At 37.8% G+C, this 15,512-nt stretch overlaps 1 protein-coding gene across 1 annotated transcript; it reads right to left on the bottom strand.

Moving 5' to 3' along the window:
- Window positions 1-6: 6 nt before the first annotated feature.
- LOC137964850 (exocyst complex component EXO70B1-like) lies at window positions 7-1,052 on the bottom strand (the record flags this gene model as incomplete). The annotated part of the gene is made up of 1 exon (XM_068811396.1): window positions 7-1,052. A coding segment is annotated over exon 1 (909 nt), but the record flags the coding sequence as incomplete, so codon positions are not given.
- Between the last annotated feature and the right edge of the window lie 14,460 nt (window positions 1,053-15,512).

Genomic DNA, 15,512 nt, shown 5'->3' with positions numbered 1-15,512 from the left:
CAGGATTTGGATGGCGGCTCCTCGGCAGACTTCCATGAAAGTGAGATCTGTGAAAGATGGGGGAAGGCCGGAGAAGATACGCTCGATGAGACGGCGTTCGCTGGGCAAAAGGATTTTCAACGCCACCTTGGCCGTTTTTACCCATCGATCAATCTCATCCTCGAGCTGCGCCCATGGCGTCTTCTGAACTTCCTCGATGCTCCGTTTCTCCAGTCCTAACCTGGATATACTCTCCTCCAAGAATTCCCGCCTGCAGCTGCTGTAAACGTGGGAGCACTCCTTGCCATATCCAGCCGGCACCATCCTTTTCGCGATTTCATGTAATTCGGCAATCGTCCCAGAAGGGAGCGCATCGATGACAAAGTCGTAATCCGGGATGGGGTTTGCCACCGGGATAACCCGGCCATCCTCCTCACCTTCCGAATCAGAATCATCCGATCGATGCGCAGCCGTATCCGCCACTTTGAACGAATCGAACGACTCCCCGCCTCTCTCAATCAGCAGCCGGAACTCATCCTCCAGCCGAAACATCGCCTGCTGCAGCAGGTCGCTGGCGCGATCAAGCAAGTCAGATACCTGCTTCTCCGACGCTACGGGCTCCCAGTCGCGCAGGATGATGACGAGCTCATCTACAGTGTCGAGAAAAGCAGCGGAGTCGGCAGTGTCAGACCAGACGGGACGCTCGGCGGCTGCGAACCGGGCAACTCGGCGATGGAGTGACTTCAGCGCCTGCTCAAGCGCCGCCACGTCCCTGGGGCCAGCCTCTTCTTCCCCTTTATCCGACATTTTGGAGAAGCGACCATCAAAAGCCGAAAAGATCTGCAAGATATCGTCCGTCATCGTCTCCGTCCGACCCAGCGTCTTGGCTATGTGGCGAGCAACCGCAAGAAGCTTCTCGTCACCGTTTTCGTCCATTCAACAACACCTCTTCTGGCTCCCCAGTTCTTCCTTTCGGTCCTATACCATAAACGCAGAGAAATCGAAGCGAAGTCGTGGATAGAGAGCGAAGAAACAGTGACCGACGAACGCGGTTTCTGAATTTATAACCACAGTTGGAAACTTTTCTCAGAAAAAAAAAACGCGGCAGATGCTGAGGTGGAAGGAGAAGAAAGAAGAAGACGAGGAAAAGAGAGGTGGACTGACGTGGGAGTCCATGGAAATACGGTGAAAGCGACAGGTGAAGTAGTCGTTTGCATCCGCGAGAGAAAAAAAGCCCGTAAAATATAAAAAAATAATTTATTGATAGTATATAAACTCTATGCGATAAACAAACTAAAATAGTTTACTTTATATAGTGGGAACTTGTGCTATGCAGAGTCATTTTTTAATTTAAAGCTTCTTGTATTTCCAAGTAAAATTATCTAGATTTTATATTTATTATAATTTAAAAGAGTTATGGGCCTGTTTGGAACACACATAAAATAAAAAAAAAAGGGAGAGAAAATTATTTTCTATTATTTAGCAACAGAGAGTCATTGAGAGAAAATCGTTAATAAAATTTCTATCACAAAATTATGGAATTTGGGGAGAAAAGAAAATAAATAGAAAATTGACAGAAAATTTTAATCATCAAAATTTTAAAATATTACTATTTTTTTTCATGTGTATCCAAACAAAAGAAACTATATTTCTCTTCAATTTTCTCTCCATTTTTTTGTGTTCCAACACAACCTAGGTGTTAAGGAAATGTCAAATTAACTCTCATTTATCAAATAATTTTTAAATAAAAAATACCCTTTGGCATCTTCCGCTATACAATAACCCTTTCTCTGGTTTTACGATCACCAAATGGAAGGGCCTTGAAAAGCCTTACGGGCCTATTTTCGGACCCATAGAAAAGAAAATGGGAGTGCTAAAAGATTGTCACATGTGTAGGGGTAGTATGGCTAGTAAATAAGGAGAACTTTCATAAAAAAATTATTTTGTTTGATTTCACATTACATTAGTTTTCTTAAGAGAAGTCTTTCTATTAAGTTGTGGAGTCTAATTAACACCTTATGGAGAGTCAGCACGCGGATCGACCTCCGCGGTAAGGTTGCTGTGGGGGTTGGGGAGCCCCCCGAAAGGTCCACGATATATTGACTGTTGTTTTATTAAGGGTAGTTTTGGGATTTCACACTTGTATTTCAGTTGTCCTAGTCTTCACATAGTATTTTTAGGGCACCATCATTTATGTGATTCATAATTATGAGTTGCAGGAGAGAGGTTAGAAAAAAAATATTTGAGTATGTGTGATTTCTCTTGTAAACTATTTCATCAACATAGTGAATTATTGTAGTAGCAGAAGATAAGACATAATCTCACCTTGAGGCAAACCTGTATAAATATTGTGTAAGTATAGAATTATGGTATCTAATTTCAAACACTTTCTTTATATGAGTTTAGTTTCATTTTTGACAAAGTCTGAAAAGTTTTGAATTAGATAGTTTGGCTTCTTGATTCTACTTTCCAAATATTAGTGTTTTAAATCTCCCTTATTCCAGAATTTATCTCTTGAATATTTTTTTTCCAAATTGGTCAAGTTGTGTTAAAAAGTAATTGCCTTATATGAGAAGTCTATGTTTAGAAAGTTTCTATTATGATGTTCTATCTCAAAAAAATTTCATTGGAAAACTTTTTTTGAGTTTCTTCAATTATTATATTCATAGAGGAATTATTTTTTTACCTCCCTCTTGAGTAAAACCTGATCACTTTTTATCCATCTATTGGTCTAAAAACACGTCCTTACTTGGAAGTATGAAGAGTTGCATTATGCACCCCCTTTCATTTGAAGTATGAGGTGCTATCTTTCTATTCACACTCTTAATTTCTCGAAGTATTTTCTTCATTTTTTAAATCACTCCATAGCAATGCCTACAAATCCACTACCTAAAAAGTATAGGAGTCTGCCCAACATCCAGGTTGAGTCAAGTCTTTTTATCCTTTACCCAAGAGGTATTTTTTGTTTGAGCTACCCTTAGAAAGTGAACAGTCTCTTTGTTGTGCCCTAATTTGGGCTATTTTTCTACCATTAAAATTGAACGGAATATTTTTCATACTATGACCATTTTGACTAGTGTATAGAACTTTGTCGTATGGCTAGGAGTGATTTTTCTTTTCTCACGATTATGTTGTGCAAGTTGGGTCTCTTGGTAAAGAACAAACAAATCCTCAGTTTGAGGGGGGAAAGTAGAAGAAGAAGTACAAGAAAGAGATAACCAACAATGAATGGTAATCAAATTTTATGTGACTAGAATATCCAAGTAAAGGGGAGACAAGATGAGAACTACAAACAAGATGTGAACAAAAAGATGATGAATCAAATCAAGACAATCAAAATTTTTTTTTCAAGGAAAGAAGTTTTTTGACCAAGATTATTTACAAAGTAAAGTTACAAACCCTAACTTGAGGGGGAGTGTTAAAAGACACCCACAAGTATAGGGGTGGCATGGCTAATAAATAAGCATAACTTTCATAGAGATGACATAAAATAGTAATTATGCAAGTTAATGTATGTCCTCTTATGTCATTTTCCTTTAGAAACATGTAGCCCTAAGGGCATTATAATTATTGTAAATGCCTTCACACAACTATAAATACAACATCAATGCATGGGGTAGAGCATTCAAACCCATTTCTATTGCCTCAAATTTATCCATACACTTCTCTTTCTTTTCCTCTTATTTCTCTCCCTTGGTTTCTTCTCTCCTCTCTCCTAAGAGCTAAAGTTCATCTTTTCTTTCCTTCCCTTGAGATCTCTTGGGTTTATGTGTTGGCCCCAGAAATGAGCAATGAGAAAAAGTTTTTTTTTTTTTTTTTTTTAGTGTTGGGCAGTACAACTTCTTGAGGAGAAAAAAATTTTAGAAGAGAAACTTACTTTCTCTCTTAGTTAACAGACTTTCTCTAAGAAACAAGGAGTTCAAAGAGAAATTAGAAATAAAATTATATAGATAATAAAAACTATTAGAGATAAAATAAAAGTCTATCAATAATAATTTAATACAAAGATGTTTTAGTTCTAAGTATGTATATAATTTTAATTACTAAATTTTCTTTTATTTTTTATTTTCCTTGTGCAACCAAAATAAGAGAAATTATGTTTCTCTTTTGTTTTTCTGTCTTATGTTTCATGGGCATCCAAACAAGAGAAAAGAAACTTCTTTTCTTTTCTTTTATTTTATCTTTCTCTTCTTGCCCTTTTTCTTTTCTCTTCATTCTATGTTCCAAACACAACCCATAAGGTTTGGGGAATGAAGAATCCCCTTGGCCATGGGCTGCGGATGCTATTAGGATTTAATTTTTGTTGTTGTAGAAAATCATGAAAATATTAATTCATCGAATGGATTCTCTCTCTCTCTCTAAAAAATAATATCTTTCTAATTATTTCAATGCTTCCTTTCCCACAAGGAGAGGGTTCTCTTGTTTGGTAAGCAAGGATATCATAGATTTGTAAGAGAGTCAATAGGTAAGAGCATTTCTCTCCCATTCGAGGGTATATTTGTTTTATAAAAAAATAACAAAAGTAATGCAATGACAAGTTTACTCTCTATTTAAGGGTTTCCATTAAATAACCGAAGGCTATATTTGAAATGAGGGAAAGGAGGTTAGACTCAAGTTCAACCAACCTTAGGTCCTGTTAAAGCGCATGGAATGTTGATGGTGAAAGTGACAAAAACTGATTAGTGTAGAGGGAATGTCAGAGTGGAAAGTGAACTACCTAGTGAATTCACTTTCGCCCGTTCTTATAAAAAATGATTGGAAGTGAAATTTCTTCACTCCCCTAGTGAATTCACTTTCTATGCGGCAACCCTTGTTTTCCTGCCCTTGATCGTCTTGTGCTCATCTCTCCTCTCACTACTCTTTCTATTGCACTTTCCATTACATATACTAACATAGAAAAGTACTTTTGCCAAGAAAAGTAGATCACCCTGTAATTCACTTTCACTTTCACTTTTCCCTAAGTGATCTACTTTCCAAGTACACTAATCCTCCCTTAGAAAACTTACTTCATATATGAGAATAAATTTTACTTTTATATTTACAACATTGCTATTATCTCTATTTTATTATTAAAATAATAAAAAATATTAAATAATCTAGATTTGAGTGCATGAATAATAAATAAATCTAAGATAAGAATAAATCAAAATTTTAAGTAATTCAATTTTGATGGTTAAATTAAAAATTAGGTGTATCTAATCTTATATGGAGTTATGCTCATACGCCTTTTTTCTATTCGAAATTTGGCCAAATATGTAAACATGACATATAGACGACCTTATTTGGAAATACAATATCTAAGAAAGCCATGTCTTGAAATTAGTTTATTTTTCACTTTTTTTCCTACGAAGAACGAAGAATCCAAAGTACACATGTGTGAATACACCTATACATGGCCATAATCTAGATTTGTAATGAACCGTTGGATCGTCGTAGACATGGGTTATGTAGCAACAAATTGGTGCTCACCGCCTCCAACTAAATATTAGACCATTCTTGCGAATTAAAGTAAGTTTTTTTTTGTATTGGTATGTTTTTCTTTTGACTAGATTAACTTGACAAGTAACTTTTAATTCATTATTTTAACATTAATTGAAAGTAATATTATAAAATCGAGTCTCGAACTGCAAAGTACCAAGTGGTGCGAAGATTGACTCAAAAAGTGCCGCTTTAATGGGCTATTTGGAACCCAAAAAAAAGAAAAAAAAAAAAAGAGAAAGGTATTTTCTATTGTTTGGCAATAGGGAATCATCGAGGGAAAAGAAAATAAGAGAAAAAATCACTTTTTCTCTTAATTAATAAATTTTCTCTCACAAAATGATGGAATTTGGGGGAGAAAAGAAAAGAAATAAAAATTTGAAAGAAAATTTTAATCAACAAAATTATAAAATATTATTAATTTTCTTTTCTTTTTCATTTTCAACATGCATCCAAACAAGAGAAACTACACTTTTCTTCCATTTTCATTCTCATTTTCCATGGGCATCCAAACAAGAGAAAAGAAACCTATTTTATTTTCTTTTATTTTTTTCTTTCTCTTTATTTTATTTTCTCTCCACTTTCTATGTTCCAAATACAACCTAAGGGTACAAAGCAGCAACTTTCACTTCATAATCTACACTTTTCATTCAAAGTAGTACTTAACAAAAAACCGAGGGTCAAATAACACTCACTTATTCACTAATTCAACTCAACTAGCTAATGGTATATGGATTTTGTAATACTAGTTCTAAAAGAAGGTGGAGCCTGTGTCTTTTTAGTAGGTCATTTTTATCTTTTTATATTCAAATTAAAAAAATTAAAATAAATGGACAAATTGTTAATCTTTAAGTTTATGGTAAAATCCTTCAAAATAAAGAAATTCAATTGTAAGATTGTATTTGAATTGGATTAAACTTGGATCAGCTCTAGAATTGGATTAAAAATACCCTTATCATTTGAAAATTGCCCAATTAAAAATTGAAGGTAGAACTCTATAGCTTACTCCTTTATCATGTGGTATAAGATGTTCTACACTATAAGATATTTACACCAGTAAGAATGAATAAAAGACAAAAATTATAAGCTAATTACATCAATGATATTCTAACTTATTCATAGCTTCCAACATATAAAATACAAAAGATTAATGTTTAATCATTCAATTCAAATTTGATGATAAAAAAAAAATAGGTGTATTTAAATATAGATATATGGACTTGGGTTTATTTTTTCTTGTTTTTACATATTAAATAATATTTGAAGTGAAAAAATAATAATTACATGTGCAAGACTTGGTGGCTTGCCTCTTCTTTAAGTAACTGATGTGCATTGTTCTAATACAATCTAATTAAGGCTCTTTGAAAGAGACTTCCGTTCCATCCACTTTCAGCGGCACCATCAGCTCCTCTATTTACACGACAGTTGACAGCCTTTCTTCACGTGAAGGGCACGGGACTCCCACCATCTTCGTTACCTTTTCGCTGTCGTCGTATGTGCTTTGCGCGGGGTGCTCTTTCTTCAATTTGCAAACACACGGTGGCACACTGGCACCTACTCACCGAGAATGCATTCTTTCTTCTTTCAATTCTAACAAATTTACCAAGCATTTGCCTACATAAATTCATTCTAAAATAAAATAAATAAATTAGGTAATATTTTAATCAGATTAGAAGAAAAACCCAAGTTATCTTATAAAAGCTAATATCTTATTAAATAGATAAAATAAGGGATTTAACAAGAGAATTATAACAAAATTCTTGGACATCTTGGTCTGAGAAATTGGTAGGATCCAGCCAATCACTTGGTTGAGCATGAATGAAACCCATACATAGTGGGGTCCAATTTTAGTCACTCCCAACCAAGTGATTAGTCAACTTGAGATATAACTAGTACCCACTCACATGCAACTGAAAATTGTAAGGAGTAATATACTAAGACAAATGTTATTGGATTCAAACCGGAACAATATGTTGAACTGGGTTGAATTGGATCCAATCCTCTACTAGATCAAATTAACTACTAGAACTTAAAAATGAGTCAAAACCTGATTGACCTGGCTTAGTTTATTAGTTCAATTAATAAAGTTGATCGCTTATCTAGGTATGGTCATATTGGGGACTCTCATAATGTGATAAAGAAACATAACAACCTCCCTTATCATTTGTGTTATGGTCCCAGATCCCACAAGGCGATGCGTACTGAAGAAAGAGGAGGAGAAGCAAATCAAGCTCGAAGGGGAGCTTGAAACCTTGTGTTCATTGAGGAGAACGCCGATCCTTGGGTTCGTTGAAGAGAACGTCGATCCCTATTTTTGAAGCATCAAAACTTGTCTATTTCATTCCAGGTCATCCCTTAAAAAGGACTCATGACCACAAGGTTTTAGAGAGAATTATAATTTTGCCCCTCCATGATATTTAACTTGAAAAATAAACTAATTGATGAAGTAACTGACTCAGCCAGGGTAATTGACTCAGCCACGACATTTGCATGACTCGGCCCGTTATTAGGTTCATAACATTACACCCTTCCTAGAGAGCGAGTTTGTCCTCAAGCTCGAAGGTAGGGATAGGATGGGCGGAATGTCTGCACATCTTCTCAGGTGGTAGTAGACGGGGACCTCCAAAAAAACCTTCTGGAATAGATGCCAGGAAAGAAGCAAGTGAGGGGTCCGCACCGATAGGCCATTGAACAACAAGATCTGGTCAGACTTTGTTTGCACACTGCAGGCTACTTTAATCAATTCAGTTGAGAGCTTTTGTTCCTCATCCTGTGTGATGGTGTGAATACTTATAAGGTTGATCGTTTGCAAAAATTTGGTGGTTGTCGTCTTGCACCCCTTGGAAAAACCATTGTGCACACTCTTCCATGATTGCTGGACTATGTGCTCCATCCAAACAGAACATGAGGCCACCAAATAATGTACAACTACCCTCACTTTGTGTAGCATTATGTGGGTCAATTATCACCTGTGCCCGATCTTGTAATTTGGCCATTACAAGTCCTTCTACAAACTCCTCATCTAGATAGCTCTGGGCCAGGTCTGTATCTTGAGTGTGTCCCACTTTTTGAAATACGTATGACTGAGGGTAATTGTAAGTTCTGCAGTTAGACACTGGTGGATGCCGGCTTGCTCTCCAGTAATTGCACTAGGAATATGTCCTAGGATATTCATATGGTAATATCGCATGTAAGATATTCCACTGACCACTGGTTGCTGCCACACTTTAGTTGCATCAAATTTTCCTTCTAAACCCACCTCTAAAATGGAAACATCCACCTACGCTGCTGCCAATATCTTGAAACCCTGTAATATAAAGAATCTAAAGTAGTTTGATATGGACACGTTTGCATTTGTGTTCTCCTTCAGTCTATCCCAGCACCACCAGAAGTATACAAGGACCTTCTGACGAATTGCACCGCATATAAACCGTGACAACACATATACCGCATTTTCCTTGAATTCTGTATTATCAACTCTAGTTTCTGGATTGCTTACACCGAGGAGAAAATTATTTCCAGCAATGACAAACTAGTTAAGCTGATGGCTGAGCACACCTTCCACTAGTGTGCAATCAGAGGCAGCAGCAACCTTCTGTATAGCTTCCCTTATGTCATTGTGCTGCCGACAACCAACCTCCCCCAAATAGACAGATTGTTGCCCTTTGATTCCTAAGCCCAGAAATCTGATCTCCATGTCTGCCTTTTCTGTGACGGCGATGGTTATTTCGTTGGCAACAATACAGTCTGCGTATGGAGATGGTGGGCGTTGCATGAGTAATGATTCTGCAGAGAGTATTTCTCCCATCCAAGCAACTTCTTTTGTGAGGGATAAATTGGCAGCATTAGTGGTCTAAAAAACAAACTGGGTAGCATCCATTCCAGTAAATATGGGTGCATCTGTAGAGAACTCTTCTAGTGTCTGTTGTAGGGTCCTGAAATTACTAGTTGACTTGGACATCTCGTCAGAGTTCAACATGAAGTATCTATTGCATCTGAAATCTCCGGGCCAATGATGTTTTGGCGACAGTGCAGCATGGTTGTGGACATAAATTGAGATGATTTTGTACATCTGAAGCCACCTGGACAAAGTCTGAATAAACCTGGGCAGCAGACTGCAGCAATCCTTCAGATTCATTTCTTGCCGTCTTCAACATATCTTTCAGCACGTGACCATAACTAAGCAGGGTCCTCACTTTAGAAGTTTCAAATCCAGACATCCAAAGCTTCAGCTCATTGGCTTGAATTACATCAAACACCTCACCAGACATCAATTCCATGTTCTTCGAGATCTCTACCACTACTGTTTGAATCCCTTTCTGATGACATTGGTCATTAAGTTCCAAAATCAGAGGTGAGTGACGAAAGAAGGCCACCATGCTGACGTCGACAGCCGCAACTGTGAAACTGAAAACAATAACAGAGATTCAAATAATGATTTTCTTATGATTTATTCTTCTTCATTTAGGAAGCAATTTATAATACATTACATACTGATTTTAGGATCAATTTAGATCCTAAAATCAAGGAATAAAATTACAGGATCAAGGAAACAATCCGTTTCCAACAATCACGTTAATCAATTTACAACCAGCTCATTACAGGCTTGCAAACACTCTCCCTCAAGTTGGTGCATAGATATCGGTCATGCCCAACTTGTCAATTATACCATGAAATGCCTTCCCTGATACTGCCTTCATGAGCATATCAGCTAGTTGTCTCTCAAATTGAATGAAGGAGAATTGTATGATCTTTGCTTCAAGGTTCTCCTTGATGAAATGAGAATCAACTTCAACATGTTTAATGCGATCATGTTGAACCAAATTCTATGCAATGGCGATGGCTGCCTTGTTATCATAGTGGAGATTCATCGGTTTGGAGTATTCAATCCCTAAATCCCTCAGTATATTCTTTATCCATAACAACTCACATACACCATGAGTCATGCCTTGAAATTTAGCTTCAACACTTGATCGCGATACTACCTTCTGTTTTTTGCTTTTCCAAATAACCAGATTCTCTTCCACAAAAGTAAAGTAACCCGACGTGGATCTTCTGGTTGTCTGATCACCGGCCCAATCAGAATCTGTATATCCTTCAATATTAGAGATACCATTTTTTGAGAATAACAAACCTTTTCCTGGAGCACTCTTTAAGTATCTCAAGATTCGATAGACTGCTTCCATATGCTCTTCACTTAGTGCATGCATGAACTGACTCACAACACTTACTGCATATGCTACATTGGGCCTTGTGTGTGATAAGTAGATTAATCTTCCAACTAATCGCTAATAACGCCCTTTGTCTGCTAGGATTTGATCTGGAAGAATTTCGAGTTTATGATGCATTTCCATGGGCGTCTCTATTGGTTTACAGTCAAGCATTCCGATTTAGACTAGAAGATCCAACACATATTTTCTCTGTGAAAGGAAGACTCCATGTTTCGATCTTGCAACCTCAATTCCCAAAAAATATTTAAGTTGTCCGAGATCTTTCATTTGGAATTTAATGGCTAAATACTCCTGAATAGCTTGTATTTCACCTGGGTCATCTCCTGTCACGACCATATCATCAACATATACAATTAAAGTTGTTACCTTTCCTTCTTTGTGTTTTATAAATAAAGTATTATCTGAGTTACTTTGTTTATAACCAAACTCCTTCATTGTAGCCGAGAATCTCCCAAACCATGCTCTAGGTGACTGTTTCAGTCCATACAATGACTTCTTCAATTTACAGACTTCACCTTGACACAAAGAACCACTTTTTATGCCGGGTAGTAGCTCCATGTAGACTTCTTCTTCTAAGTCTCCATTGAGGAAGGCATTTTTAACGTCAAATTGTTGCAGAGGCCAGTCTCGATTTGCTGCTATAGATATAAGAATGCGAATTGTATTGATCTTAGCTACTGGTGCAAAAGTATCCTGATAGTCTATCCCATACCTTTGCGTATATCCCTTTGAAACTAGTCGAGCTTTATATATGTCAATACTTCCATCTGGTTTGAGTTTCAATGTGAACCACCCATCGACATCCAATTGTTTTTACTCCTTTAGGTTGGGGAACAAGTTCCCAAGTGACATTTTTTTGTAGAGCCTCCATCTCTTCGTTCATCGCCTTTTTCCATTTTGGATCAGCTAATGCATCCTGCACATTACTAGGAATAGAAACCCTGGATAATTGATCAACAGTAAATACATACGATTTAGTCAACCTATTTGAGGACACATAGTTATTGATTGAGTATTTGGTCTTGTCTTCAAGATCAGGTTCATACTATTTTTTTGAAACTCTCCTACTCAATCTTTGTGGATATCTAGGGGGTATATTTTCTGTAGGAAGACATGTTTCATTAGACTCATCAAACATAAGATTCGTATTTACCTGAGGAGGAACATTCCAGGTTAATTCTTCAGTTGTTGGTGCAGACGGGGGCAACTCTGGGAGTTCTTCAGGAGAAATTACTGAATCACAGTCTTGTTGCATATCATGACACTTAGAAAAATTCATTTACCACTTCTAACTCAATAAACTCAGCACCTCAGTTATTTTCTTGTGGAACATTCTCTTCACTTGAACTCTCCCCCTAAAGAGATGTCCAAGAAACTCCCCCTGAATAATAAGGTACTGATTCATAGAAGGAGACATCTAGAGTCACATGGAGCTTTTTAGTGTGTAGATCATAACACCGATATCCTTTTTGAATTTCAGAGTAGCCAACAAATACACATCGCTTGGTACATGGATCAAGTTTATTTCGCAAGATCTTTGGGATATGAACATATGCGGTACACCCAAAAATTCGTGGTTTAATATCCGGAAGATGGGGAATTGAAATTAGGGATTGTAGCTTGCGTAGATGAGTGTGAAAATCTAGTACTCTAGAAGGTGTTCGATTGATGAGGTAGGCAATAGTTTTGACAACTTCACCCCAATAAAATCGAGGCATGTTCATGCCAAAGAGAGAGGCACGCACTACTTCCAAAAGTTGTCTATTCTTTCTTTCTGCCAATCCATTCTATTGGGGAGTATAGGTGCAATAGGTCTGATGATGAATTCCATGATTCGTCAGAAAATTTTTGAGAGAAGCATTAACAAACCTAGTACCATTGTCAGATTGTAAAACACGAATCTGCTTTTGGTATTAAGTATGTATCATTGTATGGAATTTTTGAAATGCTAGACACACATCACTCTTTTGTATAAGCAAAGATACCCAAGTCATTCTAGTGCATTCATCAATAAATGTGACAGTGTAACGAGCTCTAGAAATAGAGGGAACCTTGGCTGCACCCCAAACATCGGAATGAATAACCTCAAAAGGTTTGAAACTTTTATTCAAACTCAATAAATAAGCAATACGGTGACTCTTAGCCAATTCACATGTGTCACAATGAAAATGCACATCATTCAAACCTGAAAAATTTTGACGTCGCAATTTCTTAAGATAACCAAAGGAAAGGTGGCCTAATCGTCGGTGCCATAACCATACAGTTGTTTGAGCATTATCTTCACTACTAGCTTGATTTGTCTAACTGATTTTCGATCCCCCGTTCTCTGTCAACTCCAAATAGTAGAGTTTGCCCCGTCTAACACCATAACCAAGAATCTTCCGGGTTAGAATGTCCTGAAAGATACAAAATGAGGGCCAAAAAGTTACAGTACAAGCAAGAGTGGAAGTAATTTGGCTAACAGACAAAAGATTATATTCAAGAGAGGGAACCACAAGGACAATGTCTAATGTAAGATTATTGGATAATATAACAGATCCTTCCCCAGTAATAGGAGAGGTTCTACCATTGGCTGTTGAAATAACATATTGTGGAGAAGGTAGGATGGATTGTAACTGACTGGGATCCCTTGTCATGTGATGGGATGCACCTGTATCAATAATCCAAGGTCTATTCTTAGAATGTATAGAGAATATTGATGCATTATCGAGAATACCTGGATGGGCAACATTTGCCATAGGTAGCTCCTGATCATCTTCCATGGATGTCACCATAGTTTTCCTAGCAATCTTTTTACGGGGTTTTTTTGAGAAATCCCACCACTTCGGATAGCAGATAATCTCATAACACTATTGTTGTGAATGACTTTTTTCTCCGTAGTGAGTACATACACGGTTGTTACCTTTTCCAGAGGATTGAGGGTTCCGACTGCTTGATGATCCTTGTCGGTTTTGGTTGACCAACATCGCCGAGTTCTCTGAGACTGGAAGATAGCTCCCCATTTTCTGTCTCTGTTGATATTCGCGTATGACATATGCATATGTACTCTCCAAATCAAGTTTGGAGTCTTTTCGCAAAATTTCTCCACGAACTTGATCAAACTCGGAGTCAAGCCCACTGAGAAAAATATGAACCCGAAGCCTAGCCATTGTAGAGTGCAACTGGATTAGCCCTACGACTGTTCCTTCTCCTGAGATATAGTTTTATGATCAATCTCCTGGAAAATAACAATCAGTTCATTATAGTACGTGGATAACGGTTTACCATTTTTTTTGGTAGAAAAAGTTCTCTGGTTCATCTCATATATACAAGTTTCATCTGATCCATCATAAAACGTTTTTTATACTGCTTCCCATATCTACTTGGCAGTGGAGAGGCGAATAAATCATTGCATTAGCAATGGACTCATGGAGTCAATAAGCCAAATTTTGACTCTTTGATTTTCAGTAAACCATGCTCCAAGATTGGCATCGCCAGATGCTAGTTTTTTTGTTTCGCCGGTGAGGTATCTAGCTTTGTTACATGTGCCAATTCGCATCTCTATGAGTTGGGACCATAATGAATAATTGGTCTCATTGAGGATGATTCCAGTTGGAAATATAGAATTGCCTTGGTGGATTATAATCTGTGGTGATGGGATAAGTTCAGTGGATGCGCCTGTAGTGGTGGCCATTGATCTGGAAATTTGGTTTGGTCTTGTCTAATCTGGTCCGATTCGGTTCAGTCAGGTCCGGTTCGATTCGATCTAGTCTGGTTCGGTGTGATCTGGTCTGGTTCAATTTTGGTCCGGTCAGTGCTGGTCCGGTCCGGTTATAGTCCGGTGCTGGTCCTGTTCGGTCCGATTCGGTTGACTCACCGGTCTGGGTCGGTTCGGTCGACAGAAAAAATAAAGGAACAGTAGTTCCTAAGTTTCAAAAACAAAAAAATAACCTTTCTTCTTTGGCAGCGGCAACGAAGCTTCGGCTTCCTTCAGTAACGACAGTGGTCGGCAGTGACAACGGGGTGGTGGTGCCGTCATCGGCACTCGTCAACGATCGTCGGAACTCGTCGGCGATGTGGTTTTGGCTACAGGACTGTCGTCGCAAAACTCTATTCTCTTTCTGCAAGTCAGCTTCCCTTGGTGACAGCGGTGATCGACAGAAATAACGGGCAAGTGGTAAGGTCTCGGCGGTCTACTTTGGTCTTCGGTGATCGTCGTTGGTCGTCGGCAACGTTCTTTTGGCTACGGGATCGCCGAAATACATAGTTGCAGAAAAAACAGAGTTCTGCAACTCCACGACGATTTTTTTTTCTGGCTTCCTCCTTCGGCGACTATGGGAGCACTTAGCTCCGACTTTCGGCGACGGATAAGAGAGGATAATTCTCCCACTCTGACACCATGTGAAACAGAGAAACTAAAAACAATAATAGAGATTCAAAGAATGATTTTCCAATGATTTATTCTTCTCTGTTTAGGAGGCAATTTATAATACATTACATGCTGATTTTAGGATCAACTAAGATCCTAAAATCAAGGAATAAAATTATAAGATCAAGGAAACAATCTGTTTCCTACAATCACGTTAATCAATTTACAACCAGCTCATTACAGGCTTGCAAACAAATTTTAATTTTCATCATCCTCTCTGTCTCAAGACGTCCATCAGCAGGAAGAACACTGGTTATGTTCTCAACAACAGTACTATAATTCCTCTCCTTTCCCTGTTCAATAATATTGCTGAGCACAGAAATCCAGTACTCCCCCTTTCTTTCCGGTCTTTTATCAAACATAAGAGTGACAATTTCGTTGATCCCATTATCAACGGCATTCGGCTCCCTCCAACA

The sequence above is a fragment of the Aristolochia californica genome, unplaced genomic scaffold (genome assembly GCF_029961685.1).
Source record: "Aristolochia californica isolate CCGP_79_NKW_82.1479 unplaced genomic scaffold, dmAriCali1.0.hap1 SCAF_467, whole genome shotgun sequence".
Taxonomy (NCBI): Eukaryota; Viridiplantae; Streptophyta; class Magnoliopsida; order Piperales; family Aristolochiaceae; genus Aristolochia; species Aristolochia californica.
This window is presented reverse-complemented; position numbering and strand designations above follow the sequence as displayed.